The sequence below is a fragment of the Monoraphidium neglectum genome (genome assembly GCF_000611645.1).
Source record: "Monoraphidium neglectum strain SAG 48.87 unplaced genomic scaffold scaffold00855, whole genome shotgun sequence".
Taxonomy (NCBI): Eukaryota; Viridiplantae; Chlorophyta; class Chlorophyceae; order Sphaeropleales; family Selenastraceae; genus Monoraphidium; species Monoraphidium neglectum.
The window spans coordinates 1-19,464 of NW_014012773.1; the positions used below are offsets into that span (position 1 = coordinate 1).

General features: G+C 63.0%; 8 protein-coding genes across 8 annotated transcripts; 5 read left to right on the forward strand and 3 right to left on the reverse strand.

Moving 5' to 3' along the window:
• Positions 1-191: 191 nt before the first annotated feature.
• Positions 192-449, reverse strand: MNEG_5631 (3-dehydroquinate synthase; the record flags this gene model as incomplete). Its single annotated transcript, XM_014045886.1, has 2 exons — positions 192-210; positions 295-449. The coding sequence occupies 2 exons, from the start codon at positions 447-449 to the stop codon at positions 192-194; spliced, it is 174 nt and encodes a 57-aa protein (XP_013901340.1).
• Positions 450-1,142: 693 nt separating this feature from the next.
• Positions 1,143-4,631, reverse strand: MNEG_5632 (DNA-binding protein RHL1; the record flags this gene model as incomplete). The annotated part of the gene is made up of 8 exons (XM_014045887.1): positions 1,143-1,568; positions 1,784-2,099; positions 2,283-2,485; positions 2,696-2,944; positions 3,222-3,404; positions 3,896-3,947; positions 4,390-4,408; positions 4,583-4,631. The coding sequence occupies 8 exons, from the start codon at positions 4,629-4,631 to the stop codon at positions 1,143-1,145; spliced, it is 1,497 nt and encodes a 498-aa protein (XP_013901341.1).
• A 331-nt stretch (positions 4,632-4,962) lies between these two features.
• Positions 4,963-6,254, forward strand: MNEG_5633 (putative RNA-binding protein; the record flags this gene model as incomplete). Its single annotated transcript, XM_014045888.1, has 4 exons — positions 4,963-5,102; positions 5,296-5,333; positions 5,549-5,781; positions 6,057-6,254. The coding sequence occupies 4 exons, from the start codon at positions 4,963-4,965 to the stop codon at positions 6,252-6,254; spliced, it is 609 nt and encodes a 202-aa protein (XP_013901342.1).
• Positions 6,255-6,978: 724 nt separating this feature from the next.
• On the forward strand, positions 6,979-9,515 carry MNEG_5634 (hypothetical protein; the record flags this gene model as incomplete). Its single annotated transcript, XM_014045889.1, has 6 exons — positions 6,979-7,131; positions 7,344-7,556; positions 8,009-8,127; positions 8,298-8,384; positions 8,766-8,995; positions 9,508-9,515. 6 exons carry the CDS (start codon positions 6,979-6,981, stop codon positions 9,513-9,515), a joined length of 810 nt encoding a protein of 269 aa, XP_013901343.1.
• A 1,316-nt stretch (positions 9,516-10,831) lies between these two features.
• On the forward strand, positions 10,832-11,413 carry MNEG_5635 (hypothetical protein; the record flags this gene model as incomplete). Its single annotated transcript, XM_014045890.1, has 1 exon — positions 10,832-11,413. The coding sequence occupies one exon, from the start codon at positions 10,832-10,834 to the stop codon at positions 11,411-11,413; it is 582 nt and encodes a 193-aa protein (XP_013901344.1).
• A 3,099-nt stretch (positions 11,414-14,512) lies between these two features.
• MNEG_5636 (gyoxylate/hydroxypyruvate reductase A) lies at positions 14,513-16,630 on the forward strand (the record flags this gene model as incomplete). The annotated part of the gene is made up of 6 exons (XM_014045891.1): positions 14,513-14,675; positions 14,934-15,019; positions 15,404-15,500; positions 15,723-15,838; positions 16,072-16,215; positions 16,535-16,630. The coding sequence occupies 6 exons, from the start codon at positions 14,513-14,515 to the stop codon at positions 16,628-16,630; spliced, it is 702 nt and encodes a 233-aa protein (XP_013901345.1).
• A 313-nt stretch (positions 16,631-16,943) lies between these two features.
• On the reverse strand, positions 16,944-18,035 carry MNEG_5637 (hypothetical protein; the record flags this gene model as incomplete). The annotated part of the gene is made up of 3 exons (XM_014045892.1): positions 16,944-17,212; positions 17,423-17,623; positions 17,783-18,035. 3 exons carry the CDS (start codon positions 18,033-18,035, stop codon positions 16,944-16,946), a joined length of 723 nt encoding a protein of 240 aa, XP_013901346.1.
• Positions 18,036-18,860: 825 nt separating this feature from the next.
• MNEG_5638 (UV excision repair protein RAD23) lies at positions 18,861-19,396 on the forward strand (the record flags this gene model as incomplete). Its single annotated transcript, XM_014045893.1, has 2 exons — positions 18,861-19,241; positions 19,310-19,396. The coding sequence occupies 2 exons, from the start codon at positions 18,861-18,863 to the stop codon at positions 19,394-19,396; spliced, it is 468 nt and encodes a 155-aa protein (XP_013901347.1).
• Between the last annotated feature and the right edge of the window lie 68 nt (positions 19,397-19,464).

Sequence of the window (19,464 nt, forward strand, 5' to 3'; positions counted from 1 at the left end):
GGCTGGGCTTGCGGGGGGGGCAGCTGGCAGGGTGGGGCGGGATGCTGGCGCCAAGCGCGTGCGCTGTAGAAGCCGTTCCCCGAAATTCGATGGTCCTTTTTTTGTGCCAGAAATATGAACCTCGGGGTAAGGGCACGTCGCCACCAACGAGGCAGCTAGCTTGGCACAGATGGTACGAGTTGAAACAGTGCTTAGCTCATCAACTGTGCCCTAGCTTGCAACACAGGAAGGGAATCTGCCCGGCCACCGCACTGCCCAACAGCACTGTGCTTGTGTCATGTATCAACCCCGCACCTGTCCAGGTACAGCGGTGCGATTGTCTCATTGGTGACGACCAGCACGCGCTTGCTGGGCACGTGCTTCCGCAGCAGCTCCCCGCGGTTCAGCAGCCCCTGGCCGATGTAGATGGGGTAAGAGCGGTCCTCCAGGTCCACCTCAACGACCTTCATCTCGACACCGGTGCTGCTGCTGGCGCTCGCCGGCGGCGCGACCGCTGCCGGCGGGCGCACAGCGGTGCGCCGCCGATTGCTATGAGTGTAGCTGCAAGCGCGGCTCGTCACAGAAGTGGAGGCATCCCGCTGGACGGCACATGGGCTGGCCGAGAGATGGCTGCAGGGACCGAAATGCACAACGGGGACCGTCAGGCTAGCACGCAAGCCCAATGTGCTGCTCGGCGTAGCTGTCTGGCGCAATCCCTGCATCTTTCTGCTGCCCGCGATGCACGTTGAGATCGATCGGAAGCACTTTGTCCTTGGATGTTCGTCAACAAGCGCACTCACGCTGAAGCAGAACACGAGTCACGTTGCACCGTGCCTTTTTTTTCAGTATTGCGGTAAGCCACGGCCCCTCTAACTCAGCGTGCTCGACGGCGCTGTGGCTGCTCAGTGCTCGCTGCCCCAGCACGCATGCCCGGCTCAGGCAGCTGAAGTTACCCGCGGCACGAACAGCGCAAGGCCGCAAGTCGCAAGAAGATGCCAAAAGGCTGGTCTGGTGAAAGATGTGTCATGCAGCACGCCGCTCTTTACGCTGTGAAGTGCGCAGTCTAACCAAAGCCTGGGAGTGTTGACTGCAAAATAGAAGCGGCGTTGCAAGCCAAGCAGGAGCCCAGCAAGTAACGGCACATGTGCCGAGCGATCCAATAATCACTCATCATCGACATAGTCGGACCCGCTGTCATCATCCCCCTCCTCCTCTTGCTCTTCGTCGGAATCCCCGCTGCCTCTGTCACCGCTGCCGCCCCCCTCGTCGTCATCCGTGTCACTACCTCCTTGCGACTGCTTGAGCCGCTGCGCCGCCACCGCGCCCGCCCGCCGCGCCGGCGCGCGCCGCCTAGCGCCGCCCCCGCCGCTGCCGTCGCTCGCCGCCCCCGCTGCCTCCGCCTCCTCCTCGTCCTCCGCGCCCTCCTCATCCAACACCACCGCCTGCTTTCGCCGCTTGGCGGCCGGGCGGGCCCCCCGTTGCCGCGGCTGCGCAGCGCCGCCGCCTCCCGCTTTTTTGGCGGCCGGCTTCCGCCCTGCGCCGCCGGCGCCGCCCTGCGTGTCATCTTCCGAGTCAATGACCACCACCACCTGACTCAGGGTTGATGTGGAAACGGAGCGCATCGCCAATGCAGTTTGACTTGTGACTATACGGCATGATGCGATGGCAGACGATCAACACAAACAGCTGTCCCGGGGGCACCGCGTGCCGCTCCTGCACACATGCGGTCTGACCAGGGCCACCAGCAGACGCTTGCGCACAGGTAAGGCGCGTGCGGCCGCAGCCAAGCGGCCCGCCAACACACCTGCTGCTGCGACGCTCGCCGCTGCGGGCGCTTCGCCGCGCTGTTGACTCGCCGGCCGCCGCCCTCGCCCTCGCCGTCGCTGCCGCTGCTTAGAAGAATCACCTCATCATTGTCGGCATCACCATCACCATCATCAGCACCCCCCTCCCCCTCCCCGTCCACAGCGCCCCGCCTGGGCTTGCGGCTGCCCCTGGCCCCACCGCCGCCGCCGCCACCGCCGCCACCACGCGCGCCCGGGCGCGGCTTCTGCTGGCCTCGCCGCGGCGGCTGCGCTTCGTCCTCCCCGTCCTCCTCCGCCTGGCTGGGTCCCTTGTGCCTGCAGAACCCAATCCGGCAGTGCAGCAGAGTCTGTGAGCCGCCAAAGCAGCAGAGATTACTGGCACCCTCACCTTGGGCCATGCCAGTTTTGCCCATCAACGACATTGCAAAGGCGCCATACTCCTGACGCTCAGTCACCATGCTAAGAGCAGGGACACATGCCGCAGGCATCGCGCCGCACCTCTTGGCGGCGGGGCTCTTTGCAGGCGTGCCCCGCGCGCGCCCGCGCGACGCCCCTGGATCAGTGCTGAGGCTGCCGCCGCTGCTGCTGTCCGCGCCTTCATCGCCGGAACCGCTGCCGTCGTCGTCCGAGCCGCTGCCGTCTGTGTAGCGGCGCTTCTTCGCCGCGGCGCGCTGGGGCCGCGATGCAGACGGCGGCAGCGGCTGCGGGGCAGTCCGGCCATACGAGCGTAATCGGTGTGGATTTTGATGCAACGCACTTTTCACTGCAAACTCAACGCTGCTCGACATCCCCAAGTGCATCCCAGCGGCCCTCCCCCAGCCAACTTTTGAAATTTAGACAGCCGCGTGCATGCGCTGATCGCGGCCCGCCCCCTCGGCGCGGCCCCGATCTCACGCGCATCCTTCACGCACCTGCGATGCGTCCTCGCCATCTCCCTGTGTCTGCGTCTGCGTGCCTTGCGTGCCCTGCGTGCCGCCGCCGCCGCCCGTGCGCTTCTTCAGCGGTGCGGCCGGCCCCTCGTCCGCGCCGGCGCCGGCCCCGTAGCCGTAGTCAAACGCCTCGTGGGCCTTGGCGGCCGCCAGTTCCTCAGGCAGCGGCAGGCGGCGCTCCTCGGGGTTCTCCTCCTTGGTGCCGACCCACCAGGCCTCGGAAAACACGATCTTGGTGGGGAGGTGACATCAACAGAGCGGGGCGCCGCGCTTCAGGCTCCGAGCCGCAAGGCCCGAGGGCGTCGTTACCTCAAGGCTGCTCGTGGTCAACCTTGATGCAGGTCCCCACTTTTGCCCCCTCACCAATCTGGCCCGCTTCCATACACACATGGCCATCAAGCGCCCTCTACACCCTGGACCCTGGCCCGGCCAGGAACCTGTCGCTGAACCCCCAATGCAAGAGAGATTTACCCCACCCCGAACACCTCAAAATCCACCCAAAACCCACCATGCTCTCAAACACGTCTTCGCACAGCACGCCGCCACTCTTGTCGCCGCCGCGCGACGGCAGCCGCAGCACGACGTACTTATTGGTGGGGAACAGCAGCGTGCCCAGCAGCTTCAGGCGGCCGCCCCCCGGGAACTCCAGGTACATGACCGGGTTCTTGCTGTCCAGGTTGGATAGGACACCCTTGGGACCGGGGTTGAGGTTGTGTGTGATTGCATAGTTACATGCCACATTTGAAGCGGCTGGCACGTTGAGCCGCATGCGCGTGTGTGAATGTGTGTGTGCGCGCATGCGTGCGTGCGTAGGTGGGTGTGTGTGAGTGTGTGTGTGTGTGAATGTGTGTGTGTGTGTGAATGTGTGTGTGTGTGTGTGTGTATGTGTGCGCGCGCGCGTGCACGCGCGCATTTGTGTGCGCATGCATGTGGCTGGTGTTGGTGCGGCGGCAGAGCAAAAGGGATGCAGGCCTGTGGTGCTGGGGATTCAAGCCCTGGCACGCGCAGGGTGTGCTTTGACAGCCTCGCGGAACCCTTTCCGTCATGCCTGGCTCGTGGGGAGCTGTTGCGAGGTGACGGCACAACGGTTCAGGGCAGGTTTGGCGCTCTATGCGTGTGCATTGAGTCGCGCCGTACTGAATGCTTTGGTGGCACCAATGGCTACGACGCCCTGTGGCTCACCATGCGGCCGGCTGCGGCGGGGGCGATGCTGCAGTTGAAGACCAGCAGGTACCTGGGGGTGTTTGAGGACGCAAGAGGTGGGTTTGGGCGGCTGCCATGTGCCAAGATGCACGGCAGTTCAGGGCGCATACATGCTGGATGGCGCACAGCGCTGGAAGAGGGTGCTACTGGTGCTGGGCTGGAAGGGGCTCTGATGGTGCTGGGCACGTGTTCATGGCGAGCGCAATGCAGCTTGTTGATGGGCACCTTGACAAAGCAGCTGCGCCACAACATGGTGGGACCCACCAGCTCCCCCTGCCCGTCAAAACATCCGCGCCTGTTTTTCTTGTATGAACCCTTTTTGATGATGTCCTTGCCATCCGCCTTGGCAAGCGCTGCAATAAGGCATGCGTGTTGGCGGGCACCTGCTCAGGTGCAGCCAGCCAGCCAGCTTGCACCCACAACAAATGAACCAGGGAAGACTCTGCCATGAGGCGCCACAACCGGCCCCTCACCTCTTGAGAGTGCCACTTGCTGCGCGGTATGCACAACTTTTGTGCCAATTACCTACCAAGGGGGGAATGGGCTGCAGGCGATGAGGCATGGTGCGCGCAGGCCCATCACAAATAGTGCCAGCAGCGCGGCGGTCCGAGCTTACCCCGGCGTCAATGGCGCGCTGCTTCCGGCGCGAGGCCTCCGTCGCCTCACGTTGCTGTCCCTCAGTCAGCTCCACCTCCTGCTGCTTTTTGGGGGCCATATCTGGCCGTTTACTCCGCCAAGCCCGATCACTGCGCGCCAGATCACGTCCTCAGATGAATGAGAGTATGCGGGTGATATCTACGAGGAGTTTGCCATATGCACACAATTCCTAAATCGGGCAAGAACCGATATCTTTCCTACGGAACGGAACGGCTCAAAACTGTATAGCTGCCCTTGTCGCTAAGAACAAAACCAAACCGAGAGCTGTTCAAGAATCGCAAAGCCCAATAGATCCTGCATTGACGCGACACTGCTACGGTTGCCATTCGTGTCGGCCGTCGACTCCAGCAAAAGCGAGGCTTACTCCGTTAGAGGTCAAGTCAGAATCTATGGGCAGCAGCAAAAAGCGGAAAGCGCAGCAGGATGCGGCGGAGGAGCGCGATGACACGCTACCGAGCACAAGCGGCGGCGGCGGCGGCAGCAGCGGCGGCGCAGATGGCGGCGACCTCAGCAGTGTGGTTTACATAGGGTGAGTGCATGTTCTGGTGGCTTTCTCGTTCATGGGGCGCCGTTCCTGACGGTAGCAACTATCACCACCAGCGGCTTGCCCCTGCGCGGAAGTCACCGATGTGGCTGCCGCTGCCGGAACCGTCACAACCCAGTGCGCTGCCACCATCAGCCTGTGCCCTATCATCCTTGCTGCACGATTTTTGAACTCACAGGCATTTGCCCCACGGCTTTTATGAGGACCAGTTGCTGGGTGGGTGCGGTAGCGCTGCCTTGGAAATCACTTACTGCTGCTGGGCCGCGGCGCTCGCACCAGGCGGCTCGCGCACGAACGTATATGCAGCGGAGGAGCAGTCCAGCTCAGCCCAGCCTTGCTCGTGCTTTGCGCCCTTGCCTGCACCAACCCCAAGGCGCCCCTCTAACCCGCCCACCCCGCCCTTCCGCCCCTCCCCGTTTCAACCACCCCAGGCTTCTTCAGCCAGTTCGGCCGCCTCTCCCGCGTCCGGGTGTCGCGCTCCAAGAAGACAGGCCGCGCGAAGCACTACGCATTCCTTGAGTTCGCGGTCCCCGAGGTCGCGCGCATCGCGGCCGAGGCGATGGACGGCCACTTCATGTTTGCGCAGCGGCTGTCGGTGCGGTGCCTTAAGCAGGGGGAGGTGCACCCGCTGCTGTTCAAGGGCGCGAACCGCAAGTTCAAGCAGGTGGGCGCTTTGGCAAGGCAGGGCGGTTGACGGGGCCTCGGGAGGACCCACAGGCAGGGACAGGGTTATGATGGCGCTGGCTGTCTTGTCACGGCATGAAGCAGCCTGCGGGGTGATTTCAGGGACATGACTGCTGCGTTACCAGCTACACAGGAAGCGCTGCTGTCAGGCCGAGCCTGGCACTCCTCCTGGCAGCTACTGTGTTGCTGTCGCCTCATCATCACCCGTCCCTTCATCTCTCCCCATCCCTTCTCTCCTCTCCCCTCCCCTTGAAGGTCCCCTGGCGCAAGATCGAGGCCGAGCGCCACAATCGGCCACGCACGCCGCAGGAGCACGCCAAGCGTGTCGCGGTGCTGCTGCGGCGGGACCGCAAGCGGCAGGCCAAGATAGCAGAGGCAGGGATAGACTATGAGTACGACGGCCTCGCCGCGGCGCTGCCTGGCAAGGCCAAGAAGATCAAGTTTAGCGATTGAGGCTGGCGGGGGGCCCGTGGGCGCGGCGACGGCGGCGCTCGCTGCCGCGGCCGGCAGGGGATGGTGTTGCGACAGCGGCACGGTTGTGAAAGGTGTTGCTGTAGCTTCGGCGCGGCTGTGCTGAGTTTGAGCTCGCGGACGTGCTGCATGTGTAAGCTGAGGCGGCGACCTGTGTACAGGTCACGTGACTAGGTCAGCAAGGGAAGGTCGGGGTGCAGGCACATCGCCCTGTACAACAAAATATCCAGGCTTGTCAGATGATGACATAGAAGTATACCGCGAGTTGGCAACCAGCACAGACCTGATAACCAGTCTACACCCAGCACCACAGCACACCGGCCGCCCTAGTCACCAGCCGCCCTGGCAAGCATGCAGCAGGCTGGCGTGCTGGTAAATCAGGCTTCCGATACGGACGCTAGCTGTAAAAGCTGGCATTGTCAATCGAACCCATTACAAACTGCGTAGATCGCACCATAGCAGGGCGGGCGCAACGTCATCCGACACCAATACGGTAGCAACACAGCGGAGGCACGAGCTAATCCAATGCCGGGCGTGACCTTGTTAGAGGAGCTGCACAGGTTGATCACTGCTGGACTGGGGCGCCCCGAGCGTCGCCACTCGCACTGGTGCATTGTTTGGAGCGCTGCGCTTTGTGCGCCGTCCAACTGCCTACAGCCCCTTGCCACGGCTTTGGAGAGCAGTCACACAAACCCTTAACCTTCGCATGCATCACCTCAGTGTCTGTGCGGCGGGGCTTGGTGGCGTCTCGATCAACGCCGACGCGGCTGCGGCGGTCGCAGCCCGGCTAAAGCCTGATGAAGTGCGGGCGGCGGCCAGGGCAGGCTTCCCGGTCAGGTTTGAGACCATAGAGGATGAGGTGAGCCTTACTGCCGACACGGGCTTAGCAGCTGGTTGCAGGCGGCAGCAGGGGTGGCAGGTCTCCGCAGGAGCAGGCCGAGCCCCACCACGCTTGTGCTGCACGGATGCAAATTGAAGTGCAAGAGCGCGGCCCACACATACCCAAACAGCCCCCCACACACCTGCCTCTGCTTTTGAACCTAAAACACCACCTCCCTGCCTACCCCACAGATCACCTTCCTCGCGATCTACCGCCTCCTCGACTTCGGCAGCGAGTATGACGAGCAGCTGCGCGCAGCGACCGGCCGGGACGCGCGTGAGACGATGCAGTTTGGGGCGCTTGGGCTGCACCTGGGCGCCAAGCGGCTGGACCGCCACTTTTTGAAGGACTTCAGTCTCTTTGGGGTCACCAACTACTTCTCATTTGAGGCGCGCGTGGATCACGTGAGTTCACCTTGCTGGGCATCCTTTGTACGCCCTGCGCATAAAGGATTTTGGAAGCGTGCGCAGCATGCCCTCTCGACATCTTGGTTATCTGCACACCCTGCGGGGCTCACAGCCTGTGCACGCTAGCTTCAGGCCTGACAGGGCACCTCTCTGCCTGCCGCACCCCATGTCGCAACCTTGTCGCCCCGCAGGAGCTGCAGCCGGGCATCACAATATCAAAGCCCGTGAGCACTGGGGCAAGGGGGGCACCATGTGAGCATTCACGTGGTCACTTGACAGCGCCCGCCTCAGTTTCCTGATCCCCGCTGGCACAAAGCCTGGGTGCCATCTGTTGTGTTGTACTTCTAGGTTGAACGTTTCGTCGCGCGAGTGTTGCCGACTCCCGTGCCACACCCATCTGCATCACCCGACTCCCTGTTGTGCCCTGAATACACTAGGGCCCGCTGCAGCCGCTGGCAGACGCGATCAGGGCAACGCTCAACGGCGCCGGCGCGGCGCTGGAGCGGCTCGGGCAGCGCACCTTTGGGCAGCACATCCTGAAGCTGCTGGACGCCCGCAAGGCCGCGGGGTGCGCGGGCCAGCTGTCGCTAGTGCGGCAGCGCGTGTGCAACCACGCCATGCGGGGCGCGCCAGGCGGCCGGGGAGTGCGCGTGTAGAGTCGGCGTGTGGCCATGGTCGGCCCCCACCCTCACCCTTCCATGTGCCCCGGCTCGCGCCCCGCCCTGGCCACGACTGCAGGGAGCCTGCGCTGGCTGCGGCGCTGGTTGCTGACCTGGCGGCCAACTTCCCAGGGTTTGACGACGTCGCAACGTGCGGGGAGTCCCGGTGCGTGCCTCCGCCGGGTCCCGACGCACTGCTTTTGTGCCCACCAAAGCACGTATCGTCACCCCTCAGCCATGGTTGGTTATGCAGCGAACTTTGCAGAGATGCAGCCCCCTGCACTTGTGGGGTTGTGCCGGTGTGGCGTCGTTTCTCCTGGCGCCTGGCATACAATCATCCTGGCTGAATGCCAGACAGCCGGCTGGGCAAAATGTATGGCCCCGTTGCGGTGTTCGAGCTTTCATGCCTGCAGTCAAAAAGATCGGGCGTTTGCAGATGCCTGCACAGGACTCGCTCCCCCCATGCCACGTTTGAACGCTCACCCGCTCGTCTGCCGCAATTCCCGCACACCTTCCTGCTGCCCTCTCCAAGGGTGCCGTTCCACAGAAAAGCCCAGGCGCTCGCTGCCGATCTCTTCGCTCGCTTTGGCATGCCCACCGACGTGGGCACTGCCGACCCTGGCACCGCGGCGCCGGACGCGAGGTTTGCCTGGGATGACGCGGCCCTGCTGGCCGGCGACTCGGGGGCGCTCGCGGCGGCGGCGTGGCGAGGGCTGGGGGTGGTGGCACTGCCAGAGGCGCTCGCGGCGGCGGTGGACGGCGGGCAGCCGCTTTCAGGTGGGGGTTGGAGCAGAGTTTTTGTGCTTGCATGCGTGCATGCGCGTGCATGTGACATTGTATGTGAGAGCACGTGTCTGCAACTTCCACGCACAAGAAAGTGCTGTCGGGGACGGCTTGACTTGGGACTGGGCCCGCCACTCGTAACACTTAGGGCCTGGCCTGTTTTAGTGCTGCGCTGCTGCGTAATTGCGCTGGCATCTCATGTGAGACTGAAAATCACGTGTTTACCTCCTTTGCATGCCTCTGCCCCTCCCACCTACAGCCGACGACGAGTCCGCCTTACGTGCATCGGCGGTGGCAGCGGCGGACGCGGTTGCAGCTGCGGCGGGCGGGGGCTTGACAGCTGTCCAGGTGGCGGCGTGGGCGCTGAGCCTGCTTGATGAAGGCGGGGAGCTGCATGGCAAGGCACATGTCCATGCAGCAAAGGGGGCCGTTGCTTATTGAGCAGGCCCCTTTGGCAGTAGAACAGTTGTTGCGAAGTTGGTGTCCTCTCTGCAAATTGTTTGCAGTTTTGTAACACGAGCAGGTGGTTCTCCCGGATGAGCGTGTGATTGCACTGGGCAACGCCTTGAGTTGAGTTAAAGCTTGAGTGCCTCAGGTTCAAACTAATGCGTCTGTCGATAGGCGCTGCTGCTTGTCACCAGCAGTGCGTGTACGAGATGGCGAGATGGCAGCGGCGGGCCCCCGCCCGTGCTTCGTGCATCGCTCGTTCCGCTCGCATGGCAAGGCGGGCGCGTCGCCAGGACGCGGCCGCGGCCATGTCCACGTGCAGCAGCAGCAGCAGCTGCCGCACAGGCTTTGCATGGTGTGTGTACGTGCAGCAAGGACGGATGTGGAGTGGCAAGCGGGCCGGGCGGGCCAGCTCAAGTGTGGATCTGTAGAAGAAATAACTCTAATCACACCACCGGCTATTGGTGTTGAGTGGTGAGCCGGTACCCGTGGTCAGCTTATATCACAAGGCATCCCCACTCCTGTAACATACATGTGTGTGCAGAGGGGGTGGTGCTTGCCAAGTTGGGTGGTTCACTGGCAGGTCGCTCAGCCCTGACCATGAGATCACTAGCCAGGGAGTGTTCATATTACGCCCGACAGCCACCCCAGCGCAGCAAGACCGCCACTTAAATAGTACGACACTGCTTTACACCCCACAAGAACACTCGCCAGGCAACAAAGGCCTCGCAACGCTACAACCGGGAGGATCACGGACGTCCCCTCGCGAGCTCCTGGCTCCTTCCCCTCCTGTGCTTAGACCCTAATTAACCCTCAGTGCCACGTAATGCGCTGCCAGGCCACGCGCCGCCCGTTGGTGGCGGTGCCGGCGCGCGCGAGAGCTCCTGCGCGGCGTCCCGTGGCCCAAGTCATGGTGAGCGGGGTTGCCCCTTGCGGGTTCGTGCCAAGCTGGCTGCGCCATCCTCCACTTGTTCTGCGCAATTTCAAGCGCTGGCTGAAGCAGGCGCGGTGCACACACATGTACACGCACAATCGCAGGCCAAGCGCAAGCAGCAGCAACCGCGCGAGCGCAAGAAGAAGGGCGGCGGCAGCTTCGCGTCACAGCAGAGGCAGCAGCAGCAGCAGCAGGGCTGGCCATCACGTGGAGAGCAGGCACCCCGCGGCCGCGAGCTGGTGAGAAGTCGCCAGCTGCCTTGGATGCGTGCGCGCTGCAAGGAGGGGTGCTGTGCGCGCGTGCTGGCTATGCCTTATGGACGAAAATCCACCCCCCTGCCGCACGCACGCAGCTGCCGCCCACTGCTGACGGCTGGGCAAGCGGCCTCTCTCCTGCCCAGCAGCGCGCCTGGCTCGCCGACTGCTTTCGGCTGCGAATGACGGATGCGAATGACGGACGACGGCACCCTGGACGGCATGGTGCGGCACGCGGTGTTCAACGACGGATATTCGTGGCTCAAGCAGCACGTTGCCGAGCGCTTCCTCCTCTTCTGCAAGCTCGCGTACGCTGCCGGCGCGCTGCCGCCCGCTTGGGACTGGCGCGCGTTCCTGGCGGTCGCAGGGCCGCTGATCGCTGAGCCGATGTCCAAGCAGGACGCCCGGGAGCGCTGGGGCGGCGAGAACATCTTTGCGGGCGCGCTCGGGGGCCGCTCTCTGCGCTGGACGGCCGACACGATCTTTGGGTTCAACTACATGTTGGCGCAGCACGAGAATCTTGTCGAAAAGGAAGCGCGGCCAGAGTTCCGGCCACTGTTCGAGCAAATATTTAACCGCCTGCCGCAGCTGCTCGCGGCTGCCAGGTCAGCGGCTGATGGGGCAGACGCGTCCATGTTCGACGACGTCGGCGGCGTTGAGGCGTGGGCGCGGCTGCTGGAAGAAATGGAGGACCCTGCGGAGGCCCTGGGGCTCATTCAGGTGTGCGTCTGGCGGGGCGGGGTGGGGTGGAGAAATATCTGCATCGCACGTTCCTAGAAGTGTTTTGCAACAGTTCGCAAGCTGACGCACATCTTTGATTTCAACACGTCAACATTGACAGAGCCAGCGGCGGGGCATGCTTTCTTGGGCTGCAGGACTCTTCCGACGAGGATGATGACGACAACCTCAGTGACTTGCCAGAGGTTGCCATGGTGCCGCAGCACCTGCCGCCCCCTGAACGCCACCTGTGGCTGCTGGCGCCGTTTCGCCGCGTCCTCGCCCAGCTCTCCGCGGCGGCAGCCGCCGGTCGCATCGGCACGGGCGGCGGTCTTGAGGGAGAGCCGGAAATGCGCAGGAGGGGAAGGATGAATGAGATGGAGGAGGGGGAGGAGGATGACGAGGAGGAGGACGAGGAGGAGGAGGACGGCCTGTCGGATGATGTCTTTCTTTACAGCCCGTGGCAACTGAGTGCAGCACACGCGAGCACGCCCCGCCCCTTCAATGAGGCGGCAACCGCGAGCCTGCTTGCATACTGTAAGTGCGCAGTGGCCTCCGGCGCGTTGGGCAGCGGCGCCGCCACGTGGGACTGGCACGCATTTGCAGACCTCGCGGCCCAAATGTTGCCGCAGCGATTAGAAGAGGTGCCATTTCCAGTAGTGGACGGCGACGAGTTGGCGCTGCATGCATTAAAGCGCGACATAGAGCTTCCCATGATCTATGTTCTGACGTGGCATTGGGGCGAGGAGCGCCTCAAGGCGCGCCGCGATGGTGGCAACCCCCTCGACCTACTGCTTGCAACCCCACTGCCTGAGCTGCTTTTGCAGCCGCCGCCCGGCTTCTTTGATGGCATAGGGGGGCCGGCGCCCTGGGCGGCGCTGCTGGCTGCGCTGCCTCAAGAAGAGGCGGCATGGTTTCAGGCATGACCCTGCAGCCTTTTTGTTGTCAGTGTGCTGATGCTTGCTGTTGATTGAGATGCGTGTTTAGGGAACCAGGTAATGACCGTTGGCAAAGGGCTGTCGTGCGACAGTCAGGCGTATGCTGGATCCTGGTACAGTAGAAAGCAGTATAGTGGTCAACGGGCAGGGGGCTGTGGGAGTGTGCAGGAAAGTCAGTCTTGTGGGCCCGCGCACCTTCTCCATTGAAACTGACACCTCTGACGCGCGCCTCGTTTGCCATCTCGGGCAAACAGTTTTGCTGCCACCCATGCACCCAATGGTTTCGTCTTCTGACACCATCATCAGCACCCCAATCACGGGCTATACTGGTGTGGCACACCCATGCAGCCGCCCTCTTTTATGCCGCCTGCTGGCTGGCTCAGATCATAATTAGCGGCTTCCGCGGGACATGGCTCTCTGCCAGACTCAAGGACTGCCTGAAATGAGAGATCAAGGCCCTGCTGAGGGGTTTGCAAACCAGTGCGAGTGCAAGTAGGACAGCTGAGGCTGAGCCACATCATGACAGGGGGTCAAACAGGTCACATGAGTGATAGCAAACGGCTGTTTTGGGGGCTGCTTTGCCTAGCATACTGTAGGTGGCCTGCAGGTTGCATAAGACACAAACATACACCTGGCGCAGGCATCCGTCTGTCAACCCTGGGTGCCGCTGCCCCCCCCCCTCAGCTGCAGCCGTCGGCTGCAGCTGAAGGGGGGGGGGGGGGCGGCAGCCCCCCACCCGGCGGACCCGGCCCCTTTTCACCACTGCCATCGTCGCCGCCACCGCTGCCACCGCCACCTCCACTGCTCTGCCCCTGCCTTGTGGTTTCCATGTTCCTTGCAGCAGTTCGAGTATTGGGTCCCAGCTTTCTGGCCAATTGAAAACAACACGGAGGCAGGCGACGCCCGATTGGCGGGCGGGGTTGTGGCCGCCTGCCTGCCACTGAATGCAACAGTGTTGGTGATGCGTTGCTGCGAGATCCCCTGTCGAGCGCACACAGAGTTCCTTTCTGTCCTGCCAGATAATGCTTAGACTGCGCGGCGCTTTGCCGCACCTCGCGCTGGTTCAGCGTCGCGCCGCCCGAGCAATGGCGACCGGCACGCAGCAAGCGAACAGGGACGTGCTGCTGTACACAGGCGAGCATGCGCAACGTGTAGTAGGCCCTGGCATGATCCACGCAGCCCAGATCATCGATCAATCCCATTCGCAGAGTGGTCCAACAAGGGGAAGTACAGGCAATTGCTGGAAGAGAGGGGTCTGCCGGTACTATATACGGATGAAGTCAAAGACTGGGACCGCATCGGCTTTGCAGTAGCGTGGAACCCGCCGCCGGGGCTCCTGGCGCAGGTGAGAGCGCCATTGCTGCAGACGCTGCGGCACGAGCAGGCGATACCTCATGCGTTGAGGTTGAATGCACACACGCAAAGCGTTTAGCCGCTGCGAGAAGCCACACAGCGCACCTGCCTTGCCTGACTTGGATCACCTGCACTATGCCTGTCAGTGCCTGAATCTCAAGGCCGTGATGTCGCTGGGCGCCGGTGTTGACCACATTCTGCAGCCTGGTCAGGTGCGCTCACGCGGCGGCGGATTTTGAAGTCCACTGTCATGAACTCCTTGGCATGGTAGCCATGGTTGTGCAGGCAACAGTTGAAACACTCACACACCCTCAATCGACTGGCAGACAAGGGGCCAGGTCGACAAGCCGCTTGTTGACGCACCCCCTCAGAGGGTGCGTGCAGCGATCTTTTACACAACCCAACGCCGCTTGCGCGCGGCTGTGCACCTCGCCCTTCCCATGTCACCCCCCGTCAACGCCAGGTGCCGGCAAGCTTGCCCATTCTTCGCATCGTGAGCGCCCAGGAAAAAGTTTGTGTGGTGTAATGCTGCCTCGTGCCATTACGGATCATGTCTGTGCTCATCAAAGGCAGCGATTGTGCAAGCGGCCTCCGGCGCATGCTCGCGGCGCCGCTCCCCTTGTGTTGCCTGTGTGCTGCATCTTGCCGACCACCCTCCTTACTATCCAGCAGCTGTCCGCGGCGATCTGTCGGCCCCTGCAGCAGCCCCCCCTTTCCCTCCTCATACTCATGTACTCATGTTTACAGACTCGCTTCCTAAAAGTGGCTTTACTGATAGCAAACAAATGGCAAACACACACACACACACACACACACACACTCTGACACACACGGTCTATGTTGACGATGTCCACAGGTTGACCCTCGCATGGCGGAGCGCATGGCCACCTGGGTGATCTGGGGAGTCATCAGCTGGCAGCGCAAGTTTGAGGATTACGGTCAGGCGCAGCGCACGCGCCGGTGGGACGTGGAGCTGGAGGGGCGCACCAACCTCGACAACTGCGACGTCAGAGTCGGGGTGCTAGGATTCGGTGGGTCGTGTTTTTTCTGCATGCAGCATCCTTGGCGGGTGCGCAGCTGGGGTTGGCTGACCATTGCGTGTAGCAGACTTTGCTCACGAGTGCACCGCCGGGATTCACCGACATACGCTTAGGGCGGGCCGTCAAAACGAAGCCCGCCGTGGTGTGGTTGCAACGGCCACACAATATTGTCGAGCTTGTACGAGCACTTGAAACGTCCTCAAGGGGGCTCATCCAGTGCACGCCCCTGCCTATTCTGGCACCACCCAGGGCTGATGGGCCGCGCGACGGCGGAGGCCCTGGCCGGCCTGGGCTACCAGGTGTCTGCCTGGAGCAGATCCCCGCGGCAGCACGAGGTGAGGGAACCTGGTGGCACAACCGCGTGAGCTGTGACTCTCGGACCCAATTTGCTGTGTGTGTGATACCACGGTGTGCGGCAGCTCCCCGGCACTGTTCATGGCTGGGCAGAAGAGAGTGGCCATCGTTTTGCTCCAGTGACTGTGACTGCTCCTGTGCCTGCGTTTCGGCACTTGTGCACCAGCACGGTCCGGATTTGCAAAGCACGACGTGCGCTCGACAGCGCACGCACACACGCACGCGCTCGCGTGCACACACACACGCACGCGCGCGCGTGCACACGCACACACATACTGACACACACTGACACACACACACACACACTGACACGCGCACACACACACACACACACACACACACACACACACACACACACACACCAGACCATCCGCTGCCACCATGGGGTGGCCAGCCTGCAAGAGTTTGTGGCGGGCTGCGACGTCCTGGTCTGCTTGCTGCCCCTGACACCAGACACAGAGGGTGGGCAGGCCGGCTGATTTCTTGTGTGTGGCTTACTGTGCACGTGTGGTTCCATCAGAGTGGGGCACAGGCGGTGCTAGGAAGGGTGTGTGGCCCTGACTTGACGGCGTAGCCAACCCCCAGGTTTTGACCATCTCCACTCCAGCGGCCTCCTGCTGCCGGCACAGCTCCCCATCGCTGATATCACCAACCCTGTTTGCCTTCAACACCTCGGCCCCAAAGGCATCATCAACGCCGAGCTGCTGAGCTGGCTGCCCAGGGGCGCCGCCGTCATCAACGGCGCCAGGGGGCGCCACCTGGTGGAGCCTGACCTGCTGGGGGCACTGGACTCTGGGCAGGTGACGGCGCAAGTTGATGATTTTGGGGGCCATTGCTCATCACGTTGCAGCACGGCGCTTGGCTGTTGTCTAGGAGTGCTCTGGAGCTCCCCGGGCCCGGCAGAGGGTCTCGAGGGGAAGCCCATAGCGCATCCGTATTCATGCAGGCAGCACAGGCGTGCCCGGCTGGCGCTGTGGCATGAGTTATTCTTCCACGCAAGTCGCTGCATTGTGCGTCTCTGTTGTACGAACAGGTGGGCTTTGCCCTGCTGGACGTATTTGCAGTGGAGCCGCTGCCGCAGGACTCGCCGCTGTGGACGCACCCCCGCGTCAGGATGACGCCGCACGTCGCATCGATGACGACGCTCGAGGTGCGGGGGTGGGCGCAGAGGGAGTGGGTAGGGGTCGTGGTCGGGGCGGGGTCGGCATGGCCGTTCACGCGGGTCAGAAGGTGTGGCTGCACCTGTCGGGCAGCTGCATCCCAAATGGCGTCATGGAGTGTGTTGGGTGTGGTTCTTGACGCTGTGTGAGCCAACTGCGCTGCATGTTGAGCTGCTGGTTGCAGTTGCGGACTTTTCGCCATGCGGCCTCACTTTACGCTTCGTTTGCGGGAATTGGCCTCTCATGACAGGCATATGGTAATTACAAATCATCTGCCAGCACTGATGCACCTGACGCATCCTGACCAGGCCCTTCAAACGACCGCCACGCACGCAGAGCGCTGCGAATCAGATCGCGGCCAACTACCACAGCTTGATGGCGGGCACGGGCCCCCTGTCGAAGAACTTGGTGGACCGCGCCGCTGGCTACTGAATGGCTTTGGGGCCGGCGATGCAACAATTTTGGGGATTGGTATGCAAATCGCACGCCCCTGTGGTGGGTGGCTGCTGGGGTGTGCATGAGCACCCATCTCCGGTATTCGAGCAAGATGCTGAGTTGCTTGCTGATCAACATGAGTGAACCGTCATTAATAAGTGGTCTGATGTGCAATTCTTGTGTTCTTTGTACATCTTTCTTCTTTCAATTAAAATTTTGGGCTAGGTTGCATCACAGGACACGTGTAACACAACTTTCAAAAAGGATCAGCACGTTCTCAGCCGACGCCAAGACACCGCCGCGGGTGCCCTCAGCCCGCCGCCGCCCTCTGCAGCGCCAGCCCCAGCGCGAGGCCGGTGGCGTTGTAGCCTGCGTGCAGCGCGACCGCCGGCCACACGCTCCCGGACGCCGTCGCCACCGCGCCGGCCGCGAGGCCGAGGACGCAAAACGGGAAGAACTGCTCCACGCTGAGGTGGATGAGCGCAAACAGTGCGCCCGACACGGCCGCGGCGTCGACGCTGCCGAAGCGCTGGCGCAGCGCGGTGAGTAGTAGGCCGCGGAAGAGCAGCTCCTCCATCACTGAGGTGACGCGGCGTAGTGGGGGTTGGCGGTTTGTGATGCAAACCGCACTTAGTTCTGCAACAGTGCCGACTTCTGATCATTGCGCAGGTCAGGAGCACCTAAGACAAGGGCCGCATGGGAGCACACTCTTTTAAACCAGCGACGGCCTCGGCGGCCGCCACAGCTGGAAAGGTTTGGCCCTGCAGGCTCGACACAGGGCGGCCTCACCTGCGGGCGCCAGCGCCGCGCTGGCCAGCAGCGTCGCGGCATCCTGCGAGGTTCCTGCAGCCGCAGCCGCGACCAGCCCGCCCACCAGGCCGCCCGCCGCGCCAGCGGCCGCGTCGGGCGCCAAGTCCCACGGCCAGACGCCCGTTCTGAGCGAGATCGCTGCTGACGTCAGCGCCCAGACCACCGGGCCCAGGCCCAGGCCTGCAAGCAAGAAGGGCGCGGAGGCGTCTTGGGAGCTCTTGCGTGCTGAGCGGCTGCTATTTTGAGCGCCCGCCGGGCCCTCAAAACACGATGCCGATGAATGGTTGCAACAGCTCCTTTCGCCGGGCCCTCATCCCCTCCCCTGCTGCCCCCGCGCACCGGCCGCCGCCCATTTGCCGCTCGGGGCCGCGACGCGGAACGTGGCCTTGAAGTCCCAACCCATGCGCCAGGCGTAGACCAGCGAGGGCAGGAAGAACGTGGCCAGCTGGAAGACAGCCAGCTTGATGGGGGCGTCAGCGCCGCTCGCCACGGCCTGACCGATCGGTGTAAAATCCACAAGCCATAAGAGCCCAAGGGCGGTGTAGCAGTACCAATTCACGCCGTCGGAGAGGCCTGGTGTGGCCGCTGCCATTGCTGCAGGCTGCTGCTGCTGCTGCTGCTGCCCGGTGTTGGCATCATCGCCGCCACCAGTGTCGGGTCCACCATTGCTGCTGCTTCTGCAAGTGCCACTGCGTGTTTGTGTGCCTCTTTGGAACACTCTCCCCACAATGAGCGGGGTGCGAACCACAGGCAGTGCTTGACACCAGGGTTGAGACCAGCCTCGCCGCCGTGCTATGCCAACGGTGAGCACGGCTTCATGTGCTGCTCTCGTTGACAGGTGTGTTGCCAAGGGTGCCATATGATGCAACTTACTGCTGCTAACAGACGGCTTTTGTAGCTGTATCCTAGAGAATTTGTATTACATCGTTCAGTGTGGGACTGGCGCAGCTGCTGCCCGGAGGACGCGAGGAACACCACTGTTACTATCGTGCAGCACCGTTCATATGGACGCCACTAGAACTCGTTTCATATTGCGCTCGATTGTGAGCGTGGTAGCATAAAACCGAGTGATCTGTCCGCACCCGTTCGCGTGGTGCACCCGCCTCTTGAACCCTGCCCTGTACGGCGTGATCGGGATCGGCACCTCACAAGTCTGCGTGAACTCATAGGTGGGGGCGCCTCTATGCTGCCTGAGGGCGGCAGATCGATTGATGCGGGATCGGTTGCCACAAGGCACGGCGTTCTGGCGCGTGCATGCGTTGCCAACAGCGTTTGCTGCAGTCACGCGCACCTTTTCAAGGCCTCAAGCACACACAACTCATCCCTGACGGTCCATGCGCGCCTGCCTCACAGAGGACGCCTCTGGTGACTGTCCCACAGCGCAGCGGCGGCGCGGCACCCCTGGTGCGGCGCAGCGATGGAGCTTACTTTCCGCACAATCGGCGGGAAGAGCTTCAAGATTGAGGCCGAGCCGTCTGCCACGGTCGGCGAGCTGAAAGCCAAGGTGGAGGCGTCCCAACCAGAGTGCCCGGCAGCACAGCTCAAGCTCGTGTACAAAGGCAAGGTCTTAGAGCCAGAGGACAAGGCCATCTCAGAGCTCAATGTCGACTCGACAGGCTTCCTGGTTTGCTTTGTGCAGAAGGCAGCGGCGCCCAAGCCCGCGGCTGCCGAGCCCAAGCCAGCTGCTGCGCCCGCGGCGGCGGAGCCCGCGGCGGAGCCTGCGGCAGGTGCGGCGGGCGGCAGCGCACCGGCGGCACCCGAGGCACCCGCTGCAGCAGCTGCTCCTGAGGCGCCAGCGGTGAGCGGTGCTGCATGCATACCATGCAGCGCGACAGGATCACGCATGGCTCTCTGCGTGTTGTCGAGGCGGCAACGCGGGCAGCTGTCGTCATTGCCACACTAGAGGCGGGCCTGAATGCATCCGCTGTATGCGTTTGCAGCAGCATGCCCTGATTCCAACGTCTCCCACCACCGTGCCCACACGCCCGCCTCAGGCCGCTGCGGCCGCAGCCCCCGCCGCC